Source organism: Quercus robur, chromosome 2 (assembly GCF_932294415.1).
Source record: "Quercus robur chromosome 2, dhQueRobu3.1, whole genome shotgun sequence".
Classification (NCBI taxonomy): domain Eukaryota; kingdom Viridiplantae; phylum Streptophyta; class Magnoliopsida; order Fagales; family Fagaceae; genus Quercus; species Quercus robur.
In genome coordinates this window covers 5877709-5899537 of record NC_065535.1, presented here as the reverse complement: position 1 = coordinate 5899537, position 21829 = coordinate 5877709, and the positions used below count along the sequence as shown (strand labels likewise).

At 33.5% G+C, this 21829-nt stretch overlaps 2 protein-coding genes and 1 pseudogene across 3 annotated transcripts in view; 1 reads left to right on the top strand and 2 right to left on the bottom strand.

Annotated features, from left to right (window-relative positions):
* The window catches only part of LOC126711600 (26S proteasome non-ATPase regulatory subunit 14 homolog), a 28207-nt gene extending 19379 nt beyond the window's left edge, over window positions 1–8828 (top strand). The window contains exons 1-6 of one of the 2 annotated variants that reach the window (XM_050411275.1): window positions 4271–4528; window positions 4769–4946; window positions 5785–5866; window positions 7232–7408; window positions 7495–7662; window positions 8387–8828. In XM_050411275.1, coding sequence (XP_050267232.1) covers window positions 4387–4528; window positions 4769–4946; window positions 5785–5866; window positions 7232–7408; window positions 7495–7662; window positions 8387–8578 — 939 coding nt within the window. In that variant the 5' untranslated portion in view covers window positions 4271–4386 and the 3' untranslated portion in view covers window positions 8579–8828. Of the gene's footprint in view, window positions 1–4270; window positions 4529–4768; window positions 4947–5784; window positions 5867–7231; window positions 7409–7494; window positions 7663–8386 lie in introns of those variants that run through there. The other variant, XM_050411277.1, reaches the window with a different exon arrangement.
* A 5630-nt stretch (window positions 8829–14458) lies between these two features.
* On the bottom strand, window positions 14459–15739 carry LOC126699548 (probable carboxylesterase 2; annotated as a pseudogene).
* Window positions 15740–17864: 2125 nt separating this feature from the next.
* LOC126699544 (uncharacterized) lies at window positions 17865–18783 on the bottom strand. The gene is made up of 2 exons (XM_050397439.1): window positions 18512–18783; window positions 17865–18343 (listed from the first exon to the last, which is right to left on the bottom strand). Exons 1-2 carry the CDS (start codon window positions 18648–18650, stop codon window positions 18030–18032), a joined length of 453 nt encoding a protein of 150 aa, XP_050253396.1. The 5' UTR covers window positions 18651–18783; the 3' UTR covers window positions 17865–18029.
* Between the last annotated feature and the right edge of the window lie 3046 nt (window positions 18784–21829).

The following is a 21829-nucleotide window of genomic DNA, read 5'->3' as shown; positions in this document are numbered from 1 at the left end:
GCTGCTTCATCTTTAAAAATAAATAAAGTTGTTTTTCCTGCACTTTTCTTATTTATCAGGAAAAAATTGCACAATTTTTAACATACAAAAATTACAACATTGTTGACCCCCTTACAAAAAAAAAAAATTCCTGAGCGGCCACTGATGGTATATATGAGACTTGTACAGTTGTACTCTTCCCTCCTTTTTAACTTTTTTTTTTCTTCTTCTTCTTCTAGGGTTTGGTGGCAAAAATGAGCAAGAGTCTTGACTTTGACTTGAAAAAAAAACATGATTTCTACCGGTCAACGTAGATAGTAATTGATAGTTGATACCAATTATTCTATAATCTGTATGACTAGTTTGTAATTTTCTTTTATGGGTTGTGTTAACGGACACCGTAAGGTACTCGTTAACAATACACTTTTGGGTAACTTTTTTAGCTATTGGCAATTTTTCAATTTTTGGCAATTTTTTTTATCTCTTTTGGTAATTTTTTTGACAATTTTTTCCTATTTTTTTAAGTGAAACACAAAAAAGGAAATGTTAAGAAGCACCGCACGGTGCTTGTTAACATTTCCCTTCTTTTATTTATGGGTATTTATTTCTTTTCACCCAGGAGCCAGGGGACTATTATATATGGGGACTTTTCACCAACAGGGAGCAGCAGTATAAAAATCCACAGGTTAAAATTTAGGAATAGAGTTTGATTCTCCTTTGATATATACAATTTCAAATTTAAAAAATAAAAAACTTAAATGAGCTTTTTGTCATATTGCACAAATTTGTTTAGAGGGTAAATTTTTAACATCTTTGAATAAAATATCCTTTGCATTTTTGCAAACAAATTGAACTAAAGATTTCCAATTTAAAAGCTTGGAATTTTGAAATACATAAAACAACATCTAGAATTTCTTATTGATTGTAGTATGATTTTGTTGCGCAACATTTTATACACCTAAATGGAAATAAATAACTTGTTCTTTAGACCCTTTTTTTTTTTTTTTGGTTTAAGAATACTTCTATAACCAAGATCAGAGGCATCAATTTCGACAATTTACCACTAGTGTCTTTAGATTGAACTCTTATTTGATGCTAAAGCTGTGTTTGGTTCGTGTAAAAGCATTTCCGGAAAATATTCCATTTTCCGGAAATGCTATTTTCCGGAAAGGAAAATGTTTTCATGTGTTTGGTTGCATTTCAAAAAAAATTTCGAAAAATATTTTCTGGTGTTTGGTTGTGTTCTTGAAAATATCATAGAAAACACATTTTCTACTTGTTGCTCACATTTTCTCGGTTGCCAAACGAATATACAGTAACACAAACAAAACCCAGAAAAAAAATCATCAAATCCGGTCACATTTCTCTCACAGTTTCTTGGTTGCCAAACAAATATTACAATATCATTCATTCCTCAATACAGAAACACATACAAAACCCATAAAAAAAAATCATCAAATCCGGTCAAATTGAGAGAAGAAGGAAGAGAGAGAGGCGTGAAGGCGCGGTGCGGTGCTTCGCGATCGGCGCGGTGCGATGCTTCGCGATCCGGTCAAATTGAGAGAAGAAGGAAGAGAGAGAGGCGTGAAGGCGCGGTGCTGTGCTTCACGATCGGCGCGATGCGATGCTTCGCGATCGGCGCGGTGCGATGCTTCGCGATCGGCGCAGTGCTTCGGCGCGGTGCGGTGCTTCACGATCGGCATGGTGTGATGCTTCGCGATCGGCGCGGTGCGGTGCTTCGTGATCGGCGCGATGCTTCGCGATCGCGATCGTCTGGCGTTTGGCACGATGATCGTCTGGCTAAGCTCAGCGTGACCAGCGTGAGGTAGATCGGTGATGGTGGCTGGATCGGAGCTCTCGTTCTTTCTCTCACTCGTTGGCTGGATCGGAGCTCTCGGTGGCTGGATCGGAGCTCTCGTTCTTTCTCTCGCTCCCTCTGTGTTTTGCGTTTTTTCTGGTTGAGCTCTCTCTGTGTTGTTCTTTCTCTCGCTCTCTCTGTGTTGTTCTTTGCGTTCTTTCTCTCGCTCTCTCTGTGTTTTGCGTGACCCGAAAATGATTTGAAGTGAAAATGAGAGTGTAAAATCATTTCCGAGTCAAAGGCGTAAATTTTGGTCAACAGGAAGTGATTTTCCGGAAAATTTTATTTTTCGTTGCTGCCAAACACGCGGGCTTGGGGGAAAATGATTTCCTGAAATCCTGAAATCATTTTCCCCCAAACAAACGCACCTTAAGTGTCTTTAGATGTTTAATGCATTCCACTTGCATGCTGAGTGTCATTCCATTTAGTTTTGTATCAATTATATTTACATTTAAATTCATGCCTAAACTTAGAAAATGTAAAAATGATAGGAGTAGTTGATTGACTTGAGTTGGTGTTAGTGCTGAGTGTATGAGTTACTTGGTATACTAATACTAAGTGTGTGGTGTTGCGTGTGTGAGAATTGTGGTGCTAAGTATGTTAGTGTTGAGCATGCTAGTTAGGAAGTTGGTTAGGTTGCCAGCTGTATACTGAGCTAATAATTGACTAATGATTGTAATTGTTGTAACTATCAACTGTACTCAACTGTATATAATGTAGAGCTGTGAGAATTGGCAGGTTGAGGAGAAATAACACAAGCATATCTCTCTAATCTCTGATGGACTGTTTGGAAGTTTAAAAAAGGAGGGGGAGTAGAGTAAAGGGAGGGAGAGTAATTCAATTACCTTGTTTGGAAGTTTTTTAAAGAAGGATGGGGAGGAGTTTGGAGGGTTTCAACCACCTTTAACCTCTCATTTTTAATTTCCCCAAATTTGAGAGATTTGGAGGGAGAGTAAAGTAGATAAATTATTGAGTAGATAAATTTTCCAATTTACCTTTTCTAAATTAATAATAGACCAATATTGCAAGTCCATTTTCAAATAGGGGTAAATTTGTCTATTTTAATCATTTTCTCTCCTCTCCATCCTAATTTTTAAAACATCCAAATAAAGGGAAGGGCTAATTACTCTCTTCCACCTTACTAATTTTAAAAACATCCAAACAAGGTGGAGGGGAACCATTCCCCTCTACTCTTTTCTCCACTACTCTCCTCCCCTCCCTCTACCATAAATCTCTTTCTAATCTTTCTGTTTTCCACTTTCTTCCCTTGGAGCTTGGTTCCCTTGAAGAACCCTTGAAAACAATCACCATCTCTAAGCTGTATCCTATCAAAAAAGCTCAATTTTAATTTATTATATTTCTATGTAATACTATGAATGTATAAAATATATTATTTATTTGGCAAAAATGCATAACTGACCCTCTAACTTTCTTCAGATTTCATTTCAATCATTTAATTTTGCTTTCGTTCATTTCAGTTTTTTAAGTTTCAGATTTAGTCAATTAAGGCATTTCCGTTAACTTTTGTTAAAAAATTTCAAAAAAAAAAAATCTGGAAAATATTTTTCAATCATTAATTGAATTTTTTTAATTTAAAAAATTTGAAGAAAAATTTATAAAATTGAAAAATTAACCACAACATATAACAAAAGTTGATGGAAAAGTCTTAATTGAATACACTTGAAAGTTAGAGGACTGAAATAAATAAAAGTAAATTTAGAGGACTGGAATGAAATCTGAAGAAACTTAGAGGGTTGGTTTTGCATTTTACCCTATTTATTTAAACAAAGAAGCTCCCTAGATACACATACAATTGTAGTTATTTTTAATAATTGCAATTGTGGATATACAGGAATTATTAGCTAGTAAATGTATATGTTTGAGAAGTAATTATTATTATTTTTAAAAAAACAGAAGTAATTATTAATTATTCTCATATTATATATGGTGATACAGTGCTCTTTCATCTCAAATTCATAGTGGATCTCACTAATTAAATTTATTGTAAGTCCACCCAAGTATGCAAGATAATGGAGTATCATGTTACCATACTCCCTAAATACCTAATAATTTTCCATGTTTGACCGTTTGAGACTAATTTGAGTTTAGATTCCCCAAATATATGTGGGATGGGTTTGTTTAGGACATGATCTGTTTAATTTTCTTTACCAAATGGGAAATTTCATGGATTTGTTTGGGGAATGTAGGACATAATTAATTGGGTTTTTAGTTTTAATGCCCTATCATGACCCAAAAAAAAAAAAAAAAACCCAAATCCCCATATTTAGGCCTAGATCTGCAATAAAAGAATTTAAAACTGGCCTAGCCCAGATATCCCTATAGGCTGAAACACAAAGTCAGTATGGACCATATTTAAATCAGGCCCATAAAGTCTTCATATATATATATATAGATATATGTTATTGGATCCGAACCAATATAAAAAACGCCGAAGCCAAAGCAAAAGCAGAGTAGAGAGAAAGAGCATCAGAGAAATCTTGATAAGAAAGAAAACTCAGAAGAGAGAGAGAGAGAGAAACACACCCTATATGTCAGGTATGGAGAGATTGCAGCGAATGTTCGCCGGCGCCGGTGGTGGTTTGGGCCATCCGCCACCAGATTCACCGACTCTCGATTCGTCGGAGCAAGTCTATATCTCTTCCCTCGCTCTCCTCAAAATGCTCAAACACGGTACTCCTCTCTCTCTCTCTCTCTCTCTCTCTCTCTCTCTCTCTCTATATATATATATATATATATATTGAAAACTCTAATCTTAAACCCTAATTGTTTGGTTATTCTGGTTTTTTGTTTTCAATTCTAGGGTTTTGAGCTAGGTTTAGCTTTTTGTATGTGTTTGTTTCAATTTTTAGGGTTTTGTATCTGACGAGTACCAAAATTGTTAATAATTATGTATTATTGTGAATGATATAGGGAGAGCTGGGGTTCCCATGGAGGTTATGGGATTGATGCTTGGGGAGTTTGTGGATGAGTACACTGTTCGTGTCGTTGATGTGTTTGCGATGCCGCAGAGTGGTACTGGCGTTAGTGTTGAGGCTGTCGATCACGTATTCCAGACTAACATGCTCGATATGCTTAAACAGACTGGACGGTAATTCGTGTTTCTATTTTTGTATATGTGAGATTTGATTGTCATGTTATTGCTTGCTATTAGTGGAATGTGAAATCCTAAGCTTGCTTGGTAGATTTGTAGGTTATGGGTGTTTTGGGTTTTGCTTATTCTTTTTAAATTGCAATTTGGGAGAATGTAGCTGAATTTTGTTCAATTGGGCACTGGATTTATGAAGGATTTAAAGTTTAGACAATGGTTAAAAGAATTGCAATTGCGTGAAACCATTGTTCAAAATTAATTAAGAACCATTAAAATTTGATGGCTTTATGCAGAAACATGAAAGTTATGAAACTTCTATTTCCATAGTTAGAATTTGTGGCTGTGGATTGGTGGGGTTTTAAAATACACTTTTATTATCTTGGCTTATGAAGCAAAGGGTAGAAGTTTGCAATACTTCCTCCACTCTGACAACCTTCTGAACTTTTCAAATAGAGGTTTGTATCACTTTAACTATAGTTATTGAAGGAAAAAGGCTGGGAGATAAACTTTGTTAAGGTGTTCTGTGTGTTGTGTGCCACAAATCTATATGTGAAGAATTTAGCATTTTTGTATTGGCACTCATTTTTGCAACTCTATTTGTGAAGAATATAGCATAATGTATTGGCATTTGTTTTTAATTGCTACATTTGTGTAATTATGAGGATCCAAATCAATGCTGAAGATGTCATATTTTTATGAAGTAGTTGCTTTAGATTTTTAATTTATATGTTAGTGCTTCCATGGTTAACATGTGTAAATAATTTTGAAACTTTTTCTGGTTCGCTTACCTTGTTATTACTTCTTCCTTATATTATTATTTTTTTTCTTGGTATTGCAGACCAGAGATGGTTGTTGGGTGGTACCATTCACATCCTGGATTTGGATGTTGGCTCTCTGGAGTGGACATAAATACACAGCAGGTTGGGTAGTTTATTCTTATGTATTTCTTTTTACTAATTTTTTTGCAAGTGAGTTTATTTTTGTACTTTATTATTTCACGTAGTAGGGTAGTACTCATTTAACCTGCATTGGTATTTGGCACTTTTGTTAAATAATCAATAAGTTTTTTTGATGGTACACATCTTATTTTTTACTACAAACCAGGGAACATGTGTCTTCATTATGAAGGCAATGGTATGGATTTCATATTTTTTTTGCCTAACACCTTTTGTATGTCGGCAGTTCCATTCAGCTTTTTTGTACAAATGGTTTGTCACTCGTGTATTTTTTTTGGCTTTCTCCACCTGATCTGAAACATGTGTTGTTAATTAGAAGATCTTTAATGTCATAAAATATTTTCACCTTTTTATAGGATTACTTTCTTGAAGACCATGGTTTAATTAAATAAGTGCTACTCATCAACCACACTCACTTTGCTATTACTGAATTTATTCTTAACCTATAGTCAAATGATAGGGATATGTTATTACTTTTGAGAGATTTCCTGCAGTAGTTTGCTTGTTAGGATGGCCAATGAACTATAGCTTAATTGGCACTTCCTTCTCCCACAATATTGGAATGGAGGGTGAGTTTGTGGATTTTAGACCCATTGGATGCTTGTGTAGCTTATCAATAAAAAAAAAGTGTTGGCTTGTTAGGTGTAGCTTCTGCTTTTAGCTTTTTTTTTTTTTTTTTTTTTGCTCATGTAAAACTTTTTAAAACCTCGCATTTTCTCACTTTTTATCCCACTTTTAGCAAAAAGAAATCAGCCAAAAGCCAAATAAGCTAATGCCAAAACACACACTAGGATGTCTTTGAAGATTATAATGTTGATGCTTTTTTATGGAGGATTGTTATGATTTGGGTTCATTTGTATATATATAAGTATGAATATTTCCAAGTTACCATATGATACCTGGATCATTCGCCGTGGAGAAGAGGTAGCACCCGTTTAGGAGATAGCCAAGCTTTGAACACGGACATGGGAATGTTGTGAAATGACAGTGTTTGTATGTCCTTCGGAAATGTTGAAATTTAACATACATGTAATTCGACAATAGCGTTAGACATGATTATAAGATGTCTGAGACCTAAAAAGGTCAAACTGGGAAATGCAGTAAGATTTCCAGTAGAATGAGAAATTGAGAAGATCTATGGATACCATGTGCAGAAATATGATATGTGTGTGTGTGTGTGTAACTTTGCCACTACTATGAATATGAATCTATGTAACTTTCAGTTCACATGAATGTTTTCCTTTCTTTTCTTGGTGGCTGGGGGTTGGCTTGTGTTTTTCATTATCTTATCGAAATCCTTGAAATGCTCAAATCTGTTATTCTCTTCAGAGTTTTGAAGCTTTAAATCAACGAGCTGTGGCTGTGGTGGTGGATCCAATTCAGAGTGTAAAAGGGAAGGTGGTGATTGATGCCTTTCGTCTGATTAACCCTCAAACCATGATGCTTGGTCAAGAACCACGACAGACAACATCCAACCTTGGGCATCTTAATAAACCATCCATCCAAGTGAGTGCTTCGCAAATAGTAGTCTAACTGCTCTTTACTTCTTTGCATTTCAAGCTTTTGACTCTTTTGGTGGCCTTGTTTTTCAGGCATTGATCCATGGGTTGAATCGGCATTATTATTCGATAGCAATTAACTACAGAAAGAATGAGCTCGAGGAGAAGATGTTGCTTAACCTTCACAAGAAGAAATGGACTGATGGCTTGACACTTAAGCGATTTGATACCCATTCTAAAACTAATGAGCAAACTGTTCAGGTGAGTCAAGGTTTATTGTATTTCAAAGTTGCTTACATTACTTGTTTTGTCTTGATATTTTGTGCTTACACTGCACACTTATAATGGCAAAGGCAGATACTTGTTTTCATGTCTAACATGGATGGAAGGTTCCTAAGGTTCATGACCTAGCATCTCCTTTCCAATCCTCTGCCATCAGAAATTATAGAAGAAAGACTGGAAAGCACCTGAGTTTTGTTGCAATTGAGTTAAAGATATAGTTGTCTGTGTTTAACTTTAAACAAAGTTTTATAGACAGCTAAGGTCCTTGTTACACTGTCTGCCATAGATGCCCACTGTAGTGCTCTCCCTACCAAATATCTTTAATTCTATGTTATTACTTGTTCTGGGTTGGACTTTTGGATTTCATCCTTTATCCATGGGAACTTTGTAAATCTCCTGGTTTTGCATATGTTGATCTGTATATGTCCCCTGCAAATGATAAGCTATCCTTATACTGAGGCTGTGGTTAAAGGAGAATGAAAGCAATTTTTTGGGAAAAGTATCAGATCTGAACCATTGTGCTTTTTTGGTCCTCCATTAGACCTGTCAATTCATCAGCACAGCAATCATGTGTTAGAATGACCATAGGAATTTTTTTTTTAAGATTCAAATATGAGTTGATTTTTATTGATATGTTGGTGCATATACATGTTATATACTGCCAAATTTCATGACATTGTGGCTTTTGTTTTGGGATGTGCAGGAGATGCTAAACTTAGCTATCAAATACAACAAGGCAGTGCAGGAGGAAGATGAGTTACCACCAGAAAAACTTGCAATTGCAAATGTGGGAAGGCAAGATGCCAAGAAGCACCTTGAAGAACATGTCTCCAACTTGATGTCTTCAAATATAATTCAAACCCTGGGAACCATGCTTGATACAGTTGTTTTCTAGAGTTCATCGTTTCAAATCCTAGCCTTAGATATATCTAGAGGCAATTAGGAAACTATTGCATCAGATGGGTTTGTTTTCTGTGAACATTTTGGCAATCAGCTTATAATTGCTAGAAAGACCAATGCTGGTCAAGAAAGTGATGAATGGAAGTTTTAGCACCATATGATTTCTGGTTTTCTTGTATTCCTGTATCAGTTATACTTTTGTCTAATTTGATTCTTCATTCAAATACATTGGTCGTTAATCCAAAGTGTTAAGATCTGTCACAAAATTCTTAAATGTGTTTGGTAGAGCATCAGCCTAGTTGATTGAATTTTGATAAATCTTATATTTCCTTTTCTAAGAATGTATTAACTATTAACTCATTAACAAGATGCTGTTAGGAAATTCATAAAAACTCTTGGGTATTCCCATGGTGGGAAGTTGAGGTAGAATAATATATGTTTAGATTTAGTTAAATAAAATCGACACAAGAACATAAAATTGGAAGGCTAAGATCTTATCTAGAGCTGATGGAGAAGTGTTGGTTAAATCAATTCATCCTGCTTGTGTCTAATATATTATGAACTGTTTTCTTTAGCATTAAAAGTCCATGATAATATAGAGGAGCTATGAAGTACTTGCTTTCAGCAGAATGATTAGAAGGAAGAGCCAACTCTGAAGAACTGTCTTTCAACAGAATGATGATGAGAGAAAACTTAAGACCTTGGTATTATAGGAGAAGTTTATAGTTATACTTTTTTAAGTCTTAACTAAGCATAAAGGTGGTTTTGAGTCTTCTTTTCTTTTTTTTTTTTCTTTTTTTTTTGGGTAAACGTGGTTTTGAGTCTTTTGACATTAGAAATTAGCATGGATGTAGTATTAGGTTGTATGGCAAAACATCTTTGGAAAATTTTATTGACGGGGGATGATGTATGCAATTAATGTGGAACAAATATATCAATCTTAGCTAGGGTTGTCCAAGGACTCGACCCACCCGCTGCTGCCAATCAAACCTGACCTGTCGCTGACCGAACCGACTGCTCTAATGGCCAACGACAGATTTCTTTCTCCAAAAACCAAGATCGGCAGGGCGGATATCGGGTCTCCTTTCAAATTCGAGAAACCCGAACTGATCAACCCATCAATTTTTCCAACAAGAAGTCATAAATCCAGCGAATTTTTGGATTTTTTCTGGAAGATCTAGCCAAGATCTTGTTGAAAATGGCTGAGATCTCACTGGATCTAGCGAGATCTCACCAAATTTCGGCTGTTTTTCAAAATTTTCTCATCGGATTTCTGCTGTTTTTCGTCTTTCCTTTGTTGGATTATCGCCATTTTTCAAATCTTCAAACTCGACCGATTTGCCCGACATCCATTGAAGCTCCAACCTGCCCGATCTGATCAACCACACCGATCACAGCAAGTTGAAATTTTGACCACCCAATCTGGTCAAGTTGGTTCCGGGTTGGGCATAAACCCAACCCGTGGATAGGCCTAAATCTAGCTATGATTCTTGGATATAAAAATTATTTAAAAGCCTATGATCTTTTCATTTCAAGGTATCAAATGAACCATGGGTTGATAAATGGTGCCTTATTATCCATTATATGAATTTGTTGATAGTGATAAAACAACATCGATTGGAATTTTAAGGTTAATTGGTCTCAAATCCACGCGATGCATGAGAAAAAATGTAATATAATTATTTTACAAAATATTAGAAATGCATGTGTTATTTAAAATTATTTTATATTTTTATAAGTTTTATGTAATGGAACATGAAATCTATTTTACATTCAACAGCAATATGTAATTATAATATTATTTTAAGTTAAAATGCAAAATTGACCCTCTAAGTTTCATCTTTTGTTCTTTCAATCATTTAAGTTTCATTTTTGTCATTTCAGTCCTCTAAGTTTAAGTTTTATCAATTCAGTCCTCCGTTAGTATTTTGTTAAGTGTTGCCATTTACTAACCAAAACAACGTTGTTTTGGATTTTTTTTTTTTTTTTTTTTAACTGGATTTTTTTTTCTTAATTTATAAATAAATAAATAAACTAATGGCTAGGGAACGACATTGTTCCATGGCCACTGAAAGTCAAAAACTATCTCCACACCCACCGATACCCTAACCCAATTAAACTGAGAAATTTGGGGAAGAAAGAGAGAGAGAGTGAGAGATCAATAGGGGGAGAGAGAGACTAAGAGATCAAGAGTGGGAGTGGGAGAGACCGAGCGAGAAAGAGAAGTGAGGACTCTAAAATTAATTCTTGGAGAGATCTTCTTGATGATCCGAAACAATGGTGGTATAACTGTGATAGTATTATAGTAAGCGTAATGGATCGGTGTGGACCCTTCTCTTCATGTGATTGTGTTATCTGATTGATTTTGTTGTTTACAGGTGAATCCAAAGAGTCCTGATTTCAAACATAAGGTTGGTCGGCATTCACTCTATGGCTTACCAATGCACCAAGTTGGGTTTTTTTAGAACTTGATAGCGTGAAATTTGATGTGTAAACTCAAAAATCAAAACAAGTTAAGCAGCATAGAGGTGAGAACGGAGACTTTTGGCTTGGCAAGAAGACAAAAGAATCACTTGTTCAAAAGAATAAAAGTAAAGTATATATCTCTCTATCATTCTTTCAATATTTTCATAAAAAATCATGAATTTGGGAGTTGAATCATAATTCCGAGTATTATATAGATTTTGACTTTCAGTGGCTAGGGGAATGGCGTCGTTCCCTGAGCCCTTAGTTTCTTTTTTTTTTTTTTTTTTTTTTAATTAACATTTTTTTTTAGTTTTTTTTTTTTTAATTAAGAAATTAAAATAAATAAAAATAAAAATAAATCCAAAACGACATCGTTTTGGTTAGTAAATGGCATCACTTAACAGAATACTAACAGATAACTAAATTGACAAAACTTAAAACTTAGAGGACTTAAATGACAAAATATGAAACTTAAAAGGCCAATTTTGCATTTTAGCTATTATTTTATATAAATGCAGAGGATGTTATTAAAAAGAATTTTAAAAAAAAATATATATATATATATATATACCACAATCGGTTAACTAATTTGAACATATTTGTTTTTCAAAAAAAAAAAAATTTGTACATATCCAAGAATATTAAAAAAAAGAAATGTACACCCATATTCCATGGAACACATATAAGTGATATAACATGTTACATTAAATTTAAATTATTATCTAAGATTAAAATTGTAGCATTTTTTTTTCTTTCCAAATATAATATAGAGAAAATTACACTTTACTACCCTATATCCCATGTTATACTTTACACCCTAAACTTTTCGAATGCACTTTTTACATTCTAAACTATGACCTTTGTTACACTTTGCATTTTTAGAGTCTATATGGCTGTATCTCTAATTTTTAATGTCTATTTTATTGTATTTTTTAGCCCAAAACTAACGAGTTTGTTCCAAATAGAATAAAATTTAATATTTTTCAACCCAAAAATTAAGGAGAAAAAAATGGATTTTTAAGCTCAACATTGAAAAAGCAACATACTAAAAGAATAGATTTAAGGGCCAATTAGACCAAATTAAATGGACCGAAGGGACCAAATTGGACTGAAGTGACTGAACTAGACCGAATTGGACTAAAATATTATACTAATGTGGTTTAATAAAAGTGTAATCACAATAAATGTAACGTTTCAGTTTTTAGATATTGTTATAGTCTTATAGATTATAGATTATTGTTTTACCAACAAGGAATGTGATATTGATAAACTTAACAACTTAGTTTGTACAAATTAATGGAAAATAGTATTAAAATTTCAGTAGTTAGTACCCCTGTTGAAGATATGATGCCAAGGGGGTTAAAGTTCTAGTGTTAAATTTAGTGTTTTAGACCACAAGAATCCATTTAGGAACAATTTATTTAGTTGAAACTGAAAATTTTTTTGCTGAAAGTACTATAAATAAAACTAAAATGTAGCTATAATAGTACAGTGAGACTTATAAATAGTATCAAAAAGTGCAATGGGTCTCATAAATAATAAATAAAACTGAATAGTTGCAAAAATAAGCTAAATAGTAAAAAAAAAAAAAAAAAAAAAAAAAAAACTGGCTTTTTAAGCCAATACCAAACTCAACCTTAGTTTCTTAGAGAAATGATCATATGAAATTCAACATATTAGATGCTCAAATGGATTATGGAGACTTGGTATTTCTCCAATCTCTTGTTCCTCTTTCGTGGGGCTTTTTCCAAACACCCTTGAAAACTATCAACATATTAGATTATTATGGATGAAAATTAAGATGTGGTCCTACCTTAAAATAAATAATTAGCATTGGACCCAAGTCGGTTCTATCAAAATAAAAATCAAATATTCTTACCGATCTACATGCAAAATATTCTTACTAATATTGATTTTTTTTAGTAGAACTGTAGAAGTATATTGTTATTTATGGCTTGTATATTTGTATAAGTTCAAAGATATATTACACACATATATATATATATATATATATAAAAAGATGGATTCAAGATTTTAAGCTAGCCAAGACCGGAGTATAAAGGAAAAAAAAAATACTTCAAATAGGCATCCATATAATAAATACACAAAATCATTGTTTCTAAATACATTAAAATGCAATCATCTACCAACAAAGAAAAAAACAAAAAACAAAATAATTTTTTTTTAACACTAGGTTGGCTAGGATTTTTTTTTTTTTTTTTTTTTTTTTGAAGTTAGAGCATTCACAGTGGTAGTGTTAAAAATTTTAGCTTTTAACACCTCAAAAAACTATTTTATCTATTTTACCACCTCACTTTACAATACACCCAATATAAAATGTTCTATTTTTTTAACACTTCATTTAAAATAATATAAATAACTCATTAAAATAATAAATGAAGAAAGAGAATTCGAGTTTTTTAATTAAAGGAAGAGATATAATCTTAATAAAATATTGTATTTTATTTATAACAACTTGCTACAGTTAATTGATATTTATATCAGTTTACTATTAGTTGTAAAAAATTTAGCTTTAGCTTCTCCAATAACACATGATTTTTTGGTTCCTTGATGGTAAAATATTTTTTTTTGTTAAAATACAATCACTATTGTGAATATTTTTATTGTTTTTGTTAAGTTTTTTAGTTGGATAGTTGCTATTTTAGTTAAACTAGTTTGGCTGATTAGGGAGAAGGGGCCTAAGGTTTTGGAAGGGATAACTATAAAATAAAAAAATTTGGACCCTGGATTCTGTCCCTGTGTGTCTATATATATATATATATATATGCCTGAAAATATTGTTATTGGTTGTGTTGCAGCTATATATAGTGTCAAAGAAATGATGGTTGTTTCGATAAAAAAGCTCATGAACATTGATTCCTATAATCGATTCATGCTTTGGAAAAAGCTACTTGAATTTTTCTTTTCCTTCTTTCTAGTTCAATGATCGAAATTAAGACTTCTTAATTTTTATTATTATAAAATTGGTTACCGAAAGTCTTAATAATAAAATTGGTATTCCTTACTTCCTCACCCCAAGCTACCCTTTTTCATTACATTTTTCACATGATTATTTATATATCACTTTTAAATATTCTAATACTAAGCAAAATAAATAAATAAGAACTTTTTTTTTTCAGAAAAAAACCATACCTGAACTTTTATTAATGAACTACAAAATTAACCGAAACAAAAGTATCAATATCTGATATGACAAACTAACAATGGAAAAAAAAAAAAAAAGTTTTGCTTTCTGGCTAAGACATATGCAACCACATAAGTCTAATTAAAGTATAAGATTCTTGACAACAATAGGATCATCTCAGTTGTTATTAGTCCGATAAAAATTAATAACAATTTAACATATTATCCTATTAAATAGTAAAATGTAGTTTACATGACAGGACTGCATCGTCATGATCATGGATCATGATGTGAAAATTGGAAATTTGACCAGCTTATTATTTATTTATTGCATGACAATTGCACAATTGACAATACATGAACGCTGAAGTGAATCATAAATGAAAATTAGAAACGTTAAAAAGTCATATCACTGGTTAATGAAAGAAGCCAAGCGTTTAATCAAGCTCTTCGCTTTCTGACAATCGGGGTCAAAGATATGAAACGCATGATCTTCCCCTTCAATCTCGAAGATGTCAGTAGTACCTTTCCACTCACTATTCACCAAATTTTCATAATAAAGCTTGCCTCTATTCCTCAATATATCTTTCTCAGCAACAATAACAAGTATTTTATGGCAGGCCAAGTTAGCAAAACTTGGTGCACCATCCACAAATGGGTTAATAAGTAAATCATCACAACCTTTATCACACGGATAAACGAAGTTCCACCACTTGTCCACCATTGCTTTTCTAATTGGGTCCGTGACCTCTACCCCAATTGGCTTTTCACCCCAGAAATAAGGATTTACTAAACCAATCCCAGCGAGCTTGACGAGATTGAAGTCCGAGTTGTTCATAGCCCTCATGGCTAGGTGGTGTGCAATATTAGCACCAGCACCGTCTCCAACCAAGTAAACTCTCTCAAAATCACCTTTATCTTTGAGCCATGGCTCAACGTCATGATTTCCCGCAACTTGAGAATTCAAGCACTTGAGCCCAGCCCAACAATCCTCATAGGCTGTTGGAAGAGGGTGCTCTGGGGCTAGCCTGTAGTTCACAGAAATAAGAATGATGTTAGCTTCAGCAACTAGCGTGTTGAGGCTTTTGTGGTAGTCGGGATCAAAGACTGATGATACGCAAAATGCTCACCCGTGAAAGTAAATAACTATAGGAAGCTTTTCATGACCACTGCTTTCTTTGTTGAGACGGTAAAGTCTGACTGAGAGACCGGTTTCTGGTTTGAACACTTTGTCTTTGGATAAAACACCAGTTTGAGGATCGAACCCAGAAGGGACAACTTGGGTTCCAGCAATCCTTTCCAAGGCTCCATCTTTGTGTACTCTAAGAAGAGGAGGTACCTCAAGAGATGCATCTGCTTTACTTGGATTCATTTGTATGTTTTTGTGTTTGTGCACTCGTGTGCTTTGAGAGAAATTGGGAGGGGGTGAGGAGGACTTGGATTTGTTTGTTTATTTATAATAAGAGCATCAGAGGTGTAAAAGCCCCCAGTTCTAAAATAGCCACTGACCGGCTCCATTTGGGATGTATGTCTAAAATATTATACAACCTGTGAATAGTAAGTTCTAATATTTAGTACTTACTATTCATGAGTTTGCAAACTAAAATAATATATTTTATTCTTTTTTTTTTTATCCCTCACTTTGTCTCACTTATTTAATATTTATATTATTATTAGATGGGATAGTTTATATTATTTTAATGAGTTGTATATTAAAATAGAAACTGAAATAATGTTAGGTGAATTGTAAAAATAGAGTTTTTTTTTTTGCATCCCTAGATGCTAATACTCTAAAAGGAGTGAACTAGGAAAGGAAAATGCTAAAAATATCAACGGTTTCTAAAAATGTTTGTATTTGTAGCATTACCCACTAGGAATAGAATTACACACTATTAGCATTTCTCACTAAGAACGGTGTTACACACTATTAGCATTACTCACTAGGAATAGCATTCACAAGACAGCTTGAAATACAAACCTACCCTGCTTTTTATATTCAACTTTATATTCAATCAATCACAACTTGTCTCCCATTATAAAAAAAAAAAAAAAAAAAAAAAAAAAAAAAAAAAAAAAAAAAAATCACAAGTTATTGTGTATTAGTTTGACTTTATCTTCTTTTTAAAATAGCAAAAAATATCCACACAAAACTATCCTAATTTTTGTATTTAACTTTATTCTTTATCAATCACAGTTTATTCTTTATCAATCACAGCTTATTATGAATTCATTAGACTTATCTTATAAAATGACCTTAAGTTTAAAATAAATAAATATATAGCATTCTATAATTGATGAAATAGAAAAAAAAGTAAAACACAAAAAATGAGACAAATAATCTTTATTACAAACACTTGGACCAAAACCTTGCCTTTTTTGAGATAAAGATTTTCTTTACTACGGCCCAATTGTTTGAGCGGTGGAAAATGAAATAAGAACTATTTTGTGTATGGAATCATCCTTCTTCTACTTTTTTGAAGCCCATTTCCTTAATTTCAAGGCACTTTAGGTTAGGTAACAGGGAATTCCAGAGATACAAGAATATAAAGATTGGACAAGAGTCTCATTCCAAATTATATATATTTTATGTTAGTTATTGTAAGCACTCATGACTCAACAACGCAGGCAATACAAAATCATACCATACATGTAACATATTTCTTGCTTGTAAAGCAGCCAACAAGGCAACAACAACCCAAGCAAAACAACAATCAAGCACAAGCATAAGATGTGTTTCACTAAAGTTTCTAGCTTTAATTTTTTTTTTTTAATTTAAAAAAAAATTAAAAGAAAAACAATTCAAAACGGTTGCTTTGGCTTCTCAACTGGGAAACGAGCTTCCCAACCTTCCCCGAAAACAACTACTCCTATTAGAGTTTGTTCTTTTGTTTTTAGGAATTTTACACCAAATTATGTTTTCTTGAGTCATTTTATTGATTTATGTTAAAATTGAATGAAAAAAAAAATAGAATGATATAAAGAGAAGAACGAAAAAATAAATGTAAAAGAATTAGCGTGATTCTTCCTAACAATTACTTGCATGATTACATCGATAAATGAAAAACCATTAATGAGTACCTCTACTATTTAGAATTGTATATTAAAAATAGAGAAATGCTAACGAATGCCCTTAGAGTATTGGTTAACAATCCATTTAAAGAAAATTGTTATGGGAAAAGAAAAAAAAAAAAAGCAATTAAATACGAATGTATTAATACATAACCCAAAATCATAGATTTCAATGAAATTAGAAAATCATGATTTACTTATTTATGATAATACGAATGTATTAATATATTCTAACAATTTACATGCACTCAAGCAGCTTAAAATCTTCAAATAATTAAGAAATAAAAATAATTCCAATATATACATGTATGAATGCGTGGATTCACCTCTATGTTAATTAATTTTGAAAATGACATCCCCAAATTGTGCTTAAAAAGAACTTTGGTATATATAATTGGTTTTTTTTTTGGCCCACCTCTATGTTAATTAAAGTTGATAATGACATCCCCTAATTGTGCTTAACAAGAACTTTGGTACATATAATTGGCTTTTTTGGCCCCAAATGCCTCGGTCTCACTTTTTGAAAAGAAAAATAATAGCAATAAATATATTTGTACATGCTACATATGTGATAAATGATGACAAAACTTTTACGTGAAGAAAGCCCAATAGAAACAAGGATGTTATATTTTTCCGAACTGCAAGAGCCCACAATCAAATCAAATCAATGGAGGCATATCCCTATTGAAGAAATCAGCCAAGTGTTTGATCAAATCCCTAGCTTTCTCACACTTCAAATCATACAAATGAAACCCATGATCCTCCCCTTATGTTTCTTCAATCTCCACCATACTCATCCATCCACTCTTACTCAATGCCTCATAAAAATGGCACCATCTATCCTGTTGGTTCGGAAACACAAATGGCCATAACCAATCCACTAAGGCATTCCTGCTTGGATCTTGGGCCTCCAACCCAATATAGTATGAATCCTGTACCAAAGAAACCCCAAAAAGGCCCAACTTAAGCCCAAAGTGGGCTTGGGCCTCTCCATCCTTTATAGCCAGATAATAAGCAAGAGCACCAAAACTTTCTCCAGCCAAGAACACCAGTGGTGGCGCCACGTTCAGGCCAGGGTGTTCTGAAAAAAAAATTTATATATAATAATTAAAAATATATATATTTGTTTACCCTTAAAAAAAAATTAGGAACACTCTCAATCAAAATTTTGAACACCCTCAACCAAAAACGGATTCCGGGCCAAAACAAAAACTCTTGATTTCCCATACAAAATAATGAAAATATAAACCTATAATCCAAACAAAGCAAATATAGATCAGTAATGGAGGTTGAGGAGACGTTGTGCCGGGTAGAGGCGGCTTGAGAGAGGAGCATGGAGGTGCTATTAGGATGAACGATGCTTGTTGAAAGAAGTAAGGTGGTGGCATAAAACGATTCTGGAAGAGAACATTGAGGGAGAAGAAAAGCTGTGACTAAGAAATAAGGACGAAGAAAGAAAAGAAGAAAGAAAAGAGGAAAGTAGATTTGAAGAAAAATCTAGAAGAGATAGGATATGTAAAGCACGTGTGAAGGAGGGTTAAAGTAGGGGTGTCAATTCGTGTTCGCAGGTCGGGTTCGTGTCGTGTCGAGCCATAAGTACTCTGCTATATGAGTTGACCTGAACCCGACCTGTTTAGTAAACGTGTCAAGAGTCCTTAACCCTAACCCGACCCGTTTATTAAACAGGTTGACCCAACCCGACACGTTTAACTTGTTTAATTAATAAGTCATATAAAAGTTAATACAAATAACCTATTTAATAACCTGCTGATTAATAGGTCATATATGACCTAAATAATATATTATCAATTTTTATATATCTAAAATTAAAATACAATTACGGCCATAAATATAGTAATAAACATATAATTACAACAAAAAAATTAAGCAATAATAACAAAATTTAATGCCTTTATTATTTAAACGTGTCAAACAGGTCAGACGGGTTTACATGTGTGAACCCGAACACGACCCATTTATTAAACAGGTCAACCGTGTCGACCTGAATATGACCCGAACCCATTTAGCCTTGACCCATGACCTGTTTATAGATGGGTTAGTCGTGTCGGGTTCACGGGTCGTGTCAGATTTTGCCACCCCTAGGTTAAAGCAAAAATGACACATAAGTTAAAAGAAGAAGAAAAAAAAAAGCCTTGGAGGTTTCTGGAGCTATAGGTCCATTGTTTTCTCTGGGCCGTTCTGTGCTTGTAAAGCTCCTGGGCCGGGTTTCTTTTTGTCTTTTTTTTATTAATATACTTCTACTATTTCAGTCACACAAAAAAAGAAAAAGACCTGATGGAGAAAACAAAGGAAAAGGGAAAAAAAGTTATTAAAAATTAAATTAAATTAAAGGGTGTGCCTTGGTTTATGGTTTGGGTTTTGACATGGGTATAATTTAAGGCTTGGGTTTATCACTTGATTGGCCCACTTAACTCTTAATTACATTATACATATTAATTATACACATAACAAATTATAGAAGACAATTAATAAACAAATTAAACAACTAAATTATGTTAGGCTAAACAATAATAAAACATTACATTGTAAAAGACAAACAAATTAAATTATGTTAGGCTAAACAATAATTAATAATTTTATAATTAATGAAACAACAATATAACAAATTATAGTTTATAAAAGACAAGCAAATTAATGAAAGAACTAAATAACAATAATTAATAATTTTATTAATATTTCAAATGAACTTATAGTTTATTGTTTATTCTTTTACTAGAATTATGGACAAATATTTGATAAGAAAACCACGTAAAAAACAATTGTAAATTTTATGTATTTGCGTGTTTTTTATTGTTATTGTTGTCAATATACAAAATTTTATTTTTATTAGATTATGTAATTTATGCTTATTGAGAAACACTTTGAAAAAAAATCCTGGAGCCGCCACTGAAGAACACTCTCTCAAAATCCACATGCTCATAATTCAACCATACCTCAGGCCTATTATAGTTACAATGGCACTCAACCCATCGTAGAATAGCCCAAGAATCCTTGTATGTAGCTGGAATTGGGTTTTCAAGGGCTTTCCTATAATTCACTGAGATTGAAACAACGTTAGCTTTGGATACAAGATTAAAAACGTTTGGATTGGTGAGTGCTACCAATCCAAACCAAAAGCTTCCTCTACTTGGAAGTGGACAAGTAGAGGAAGCTTTTGGTTTGGATTGGTGAGTTTTGTAGGGACGTAAAGGTGAGTGGAAATAAAGATGATGGATTTGGATAGGATTAATTGTAATGCCCTGCTTGCTTTTACTTTTCCAAGATTAAAAAGATTCAAACTGTCAATATCTTGCTCGACTTTACCTTCAAACTTTCATTTATGATTTGATCTTTTCCATTACATTTTTCTCAATCCATAGAGGTGTGAAATTGTTGATATGGACAATAGAAGGACGTCTTTTTTACTTATATTAAGTTTATATCCAAATTTATATCTAATTTCACAACTTGTCCATGTGTCAATCACTACAAATACCTTCTTGAAAGAAAAAAAAATATTAAGTACACCTAAAGTATGTTAAGATGTTTTAAAAATTTGTTATTTTGACACATTAAAAAATTACTTTATATATTTTAATATATTACTTTATAATATACCTTACATCATATTTTCTATTTTAAAATTACAATTGTAAGCACACGATTCGCGTGGAACCGCAGTTGGGTTGGGTTCGCACGTAAATGGGCCCATACAATATCATTTGTAGAGAGTGGGATCGAAAGGCTAGGTCATGTTTTCCTGACTGAGGTTTTGTTAAGATATTTATGCAGGGTTCCAATTTCTTCGCCTCTGAAGCCTTTTTCTTCCTTCAGTGGGACTGGAGGAGCCCCCTCTTTAGGTTACATATTTTTTCTTTTATACTCGCATGTGTTCAATTTCCTTCGTCCACGTGTAGGGTCGACCCTTTCAAGACTGATACTTGTCCCATCAGCTTTAGACCCGAGTTGTTGGGGAGTGGTTGAGTAAGCTAAAGAAACACGACTCTGTCAGAGGCAAAACTCTGTCTCGGGCAGGTAGTATGGGCAGCCTTTCCTAGATATTTCAGATTTCTTACAAGATTATCCCTATGCCGCTTTTGCCCCTTTCCTTAGTGTAGTTCTAGGCCAACCGAGGGCTGTACCCTCCTCGGCGGCTCCTCTAGCATATTAATGCTTTGCGTTATTGGGCTTGGGCTACTATCTTCTTCGGCTTGGGCCTTAAGTCTTCTTGTGAACAGGTGGATCTGGTCCATCTGTTGCCGGGCCCCACAATAGCCCCTCAAAACCATGTTGTCCGACCCCTTAGTTGGATAGGAGGGTTTTGATAATACCGAGCATTTATAGCGGCTCATTAAATTCGGCCCTCGATCAACGTCGGCGACTTTTCACCTCCCCAAGGAATGTGCCGTTCCACGAGATGTCTTCCTCGATTTGCGCGTGATGCGTTTATACCGTTCGGTTATTCGTAGTGTGCTTTTAATATCTTCCTTTTACGAGGCCTCCCAAATCTTACGGTTGCTGATAACGTGGGGGGAATGGAATGAATGCGCATTTATTCGCAGATTCC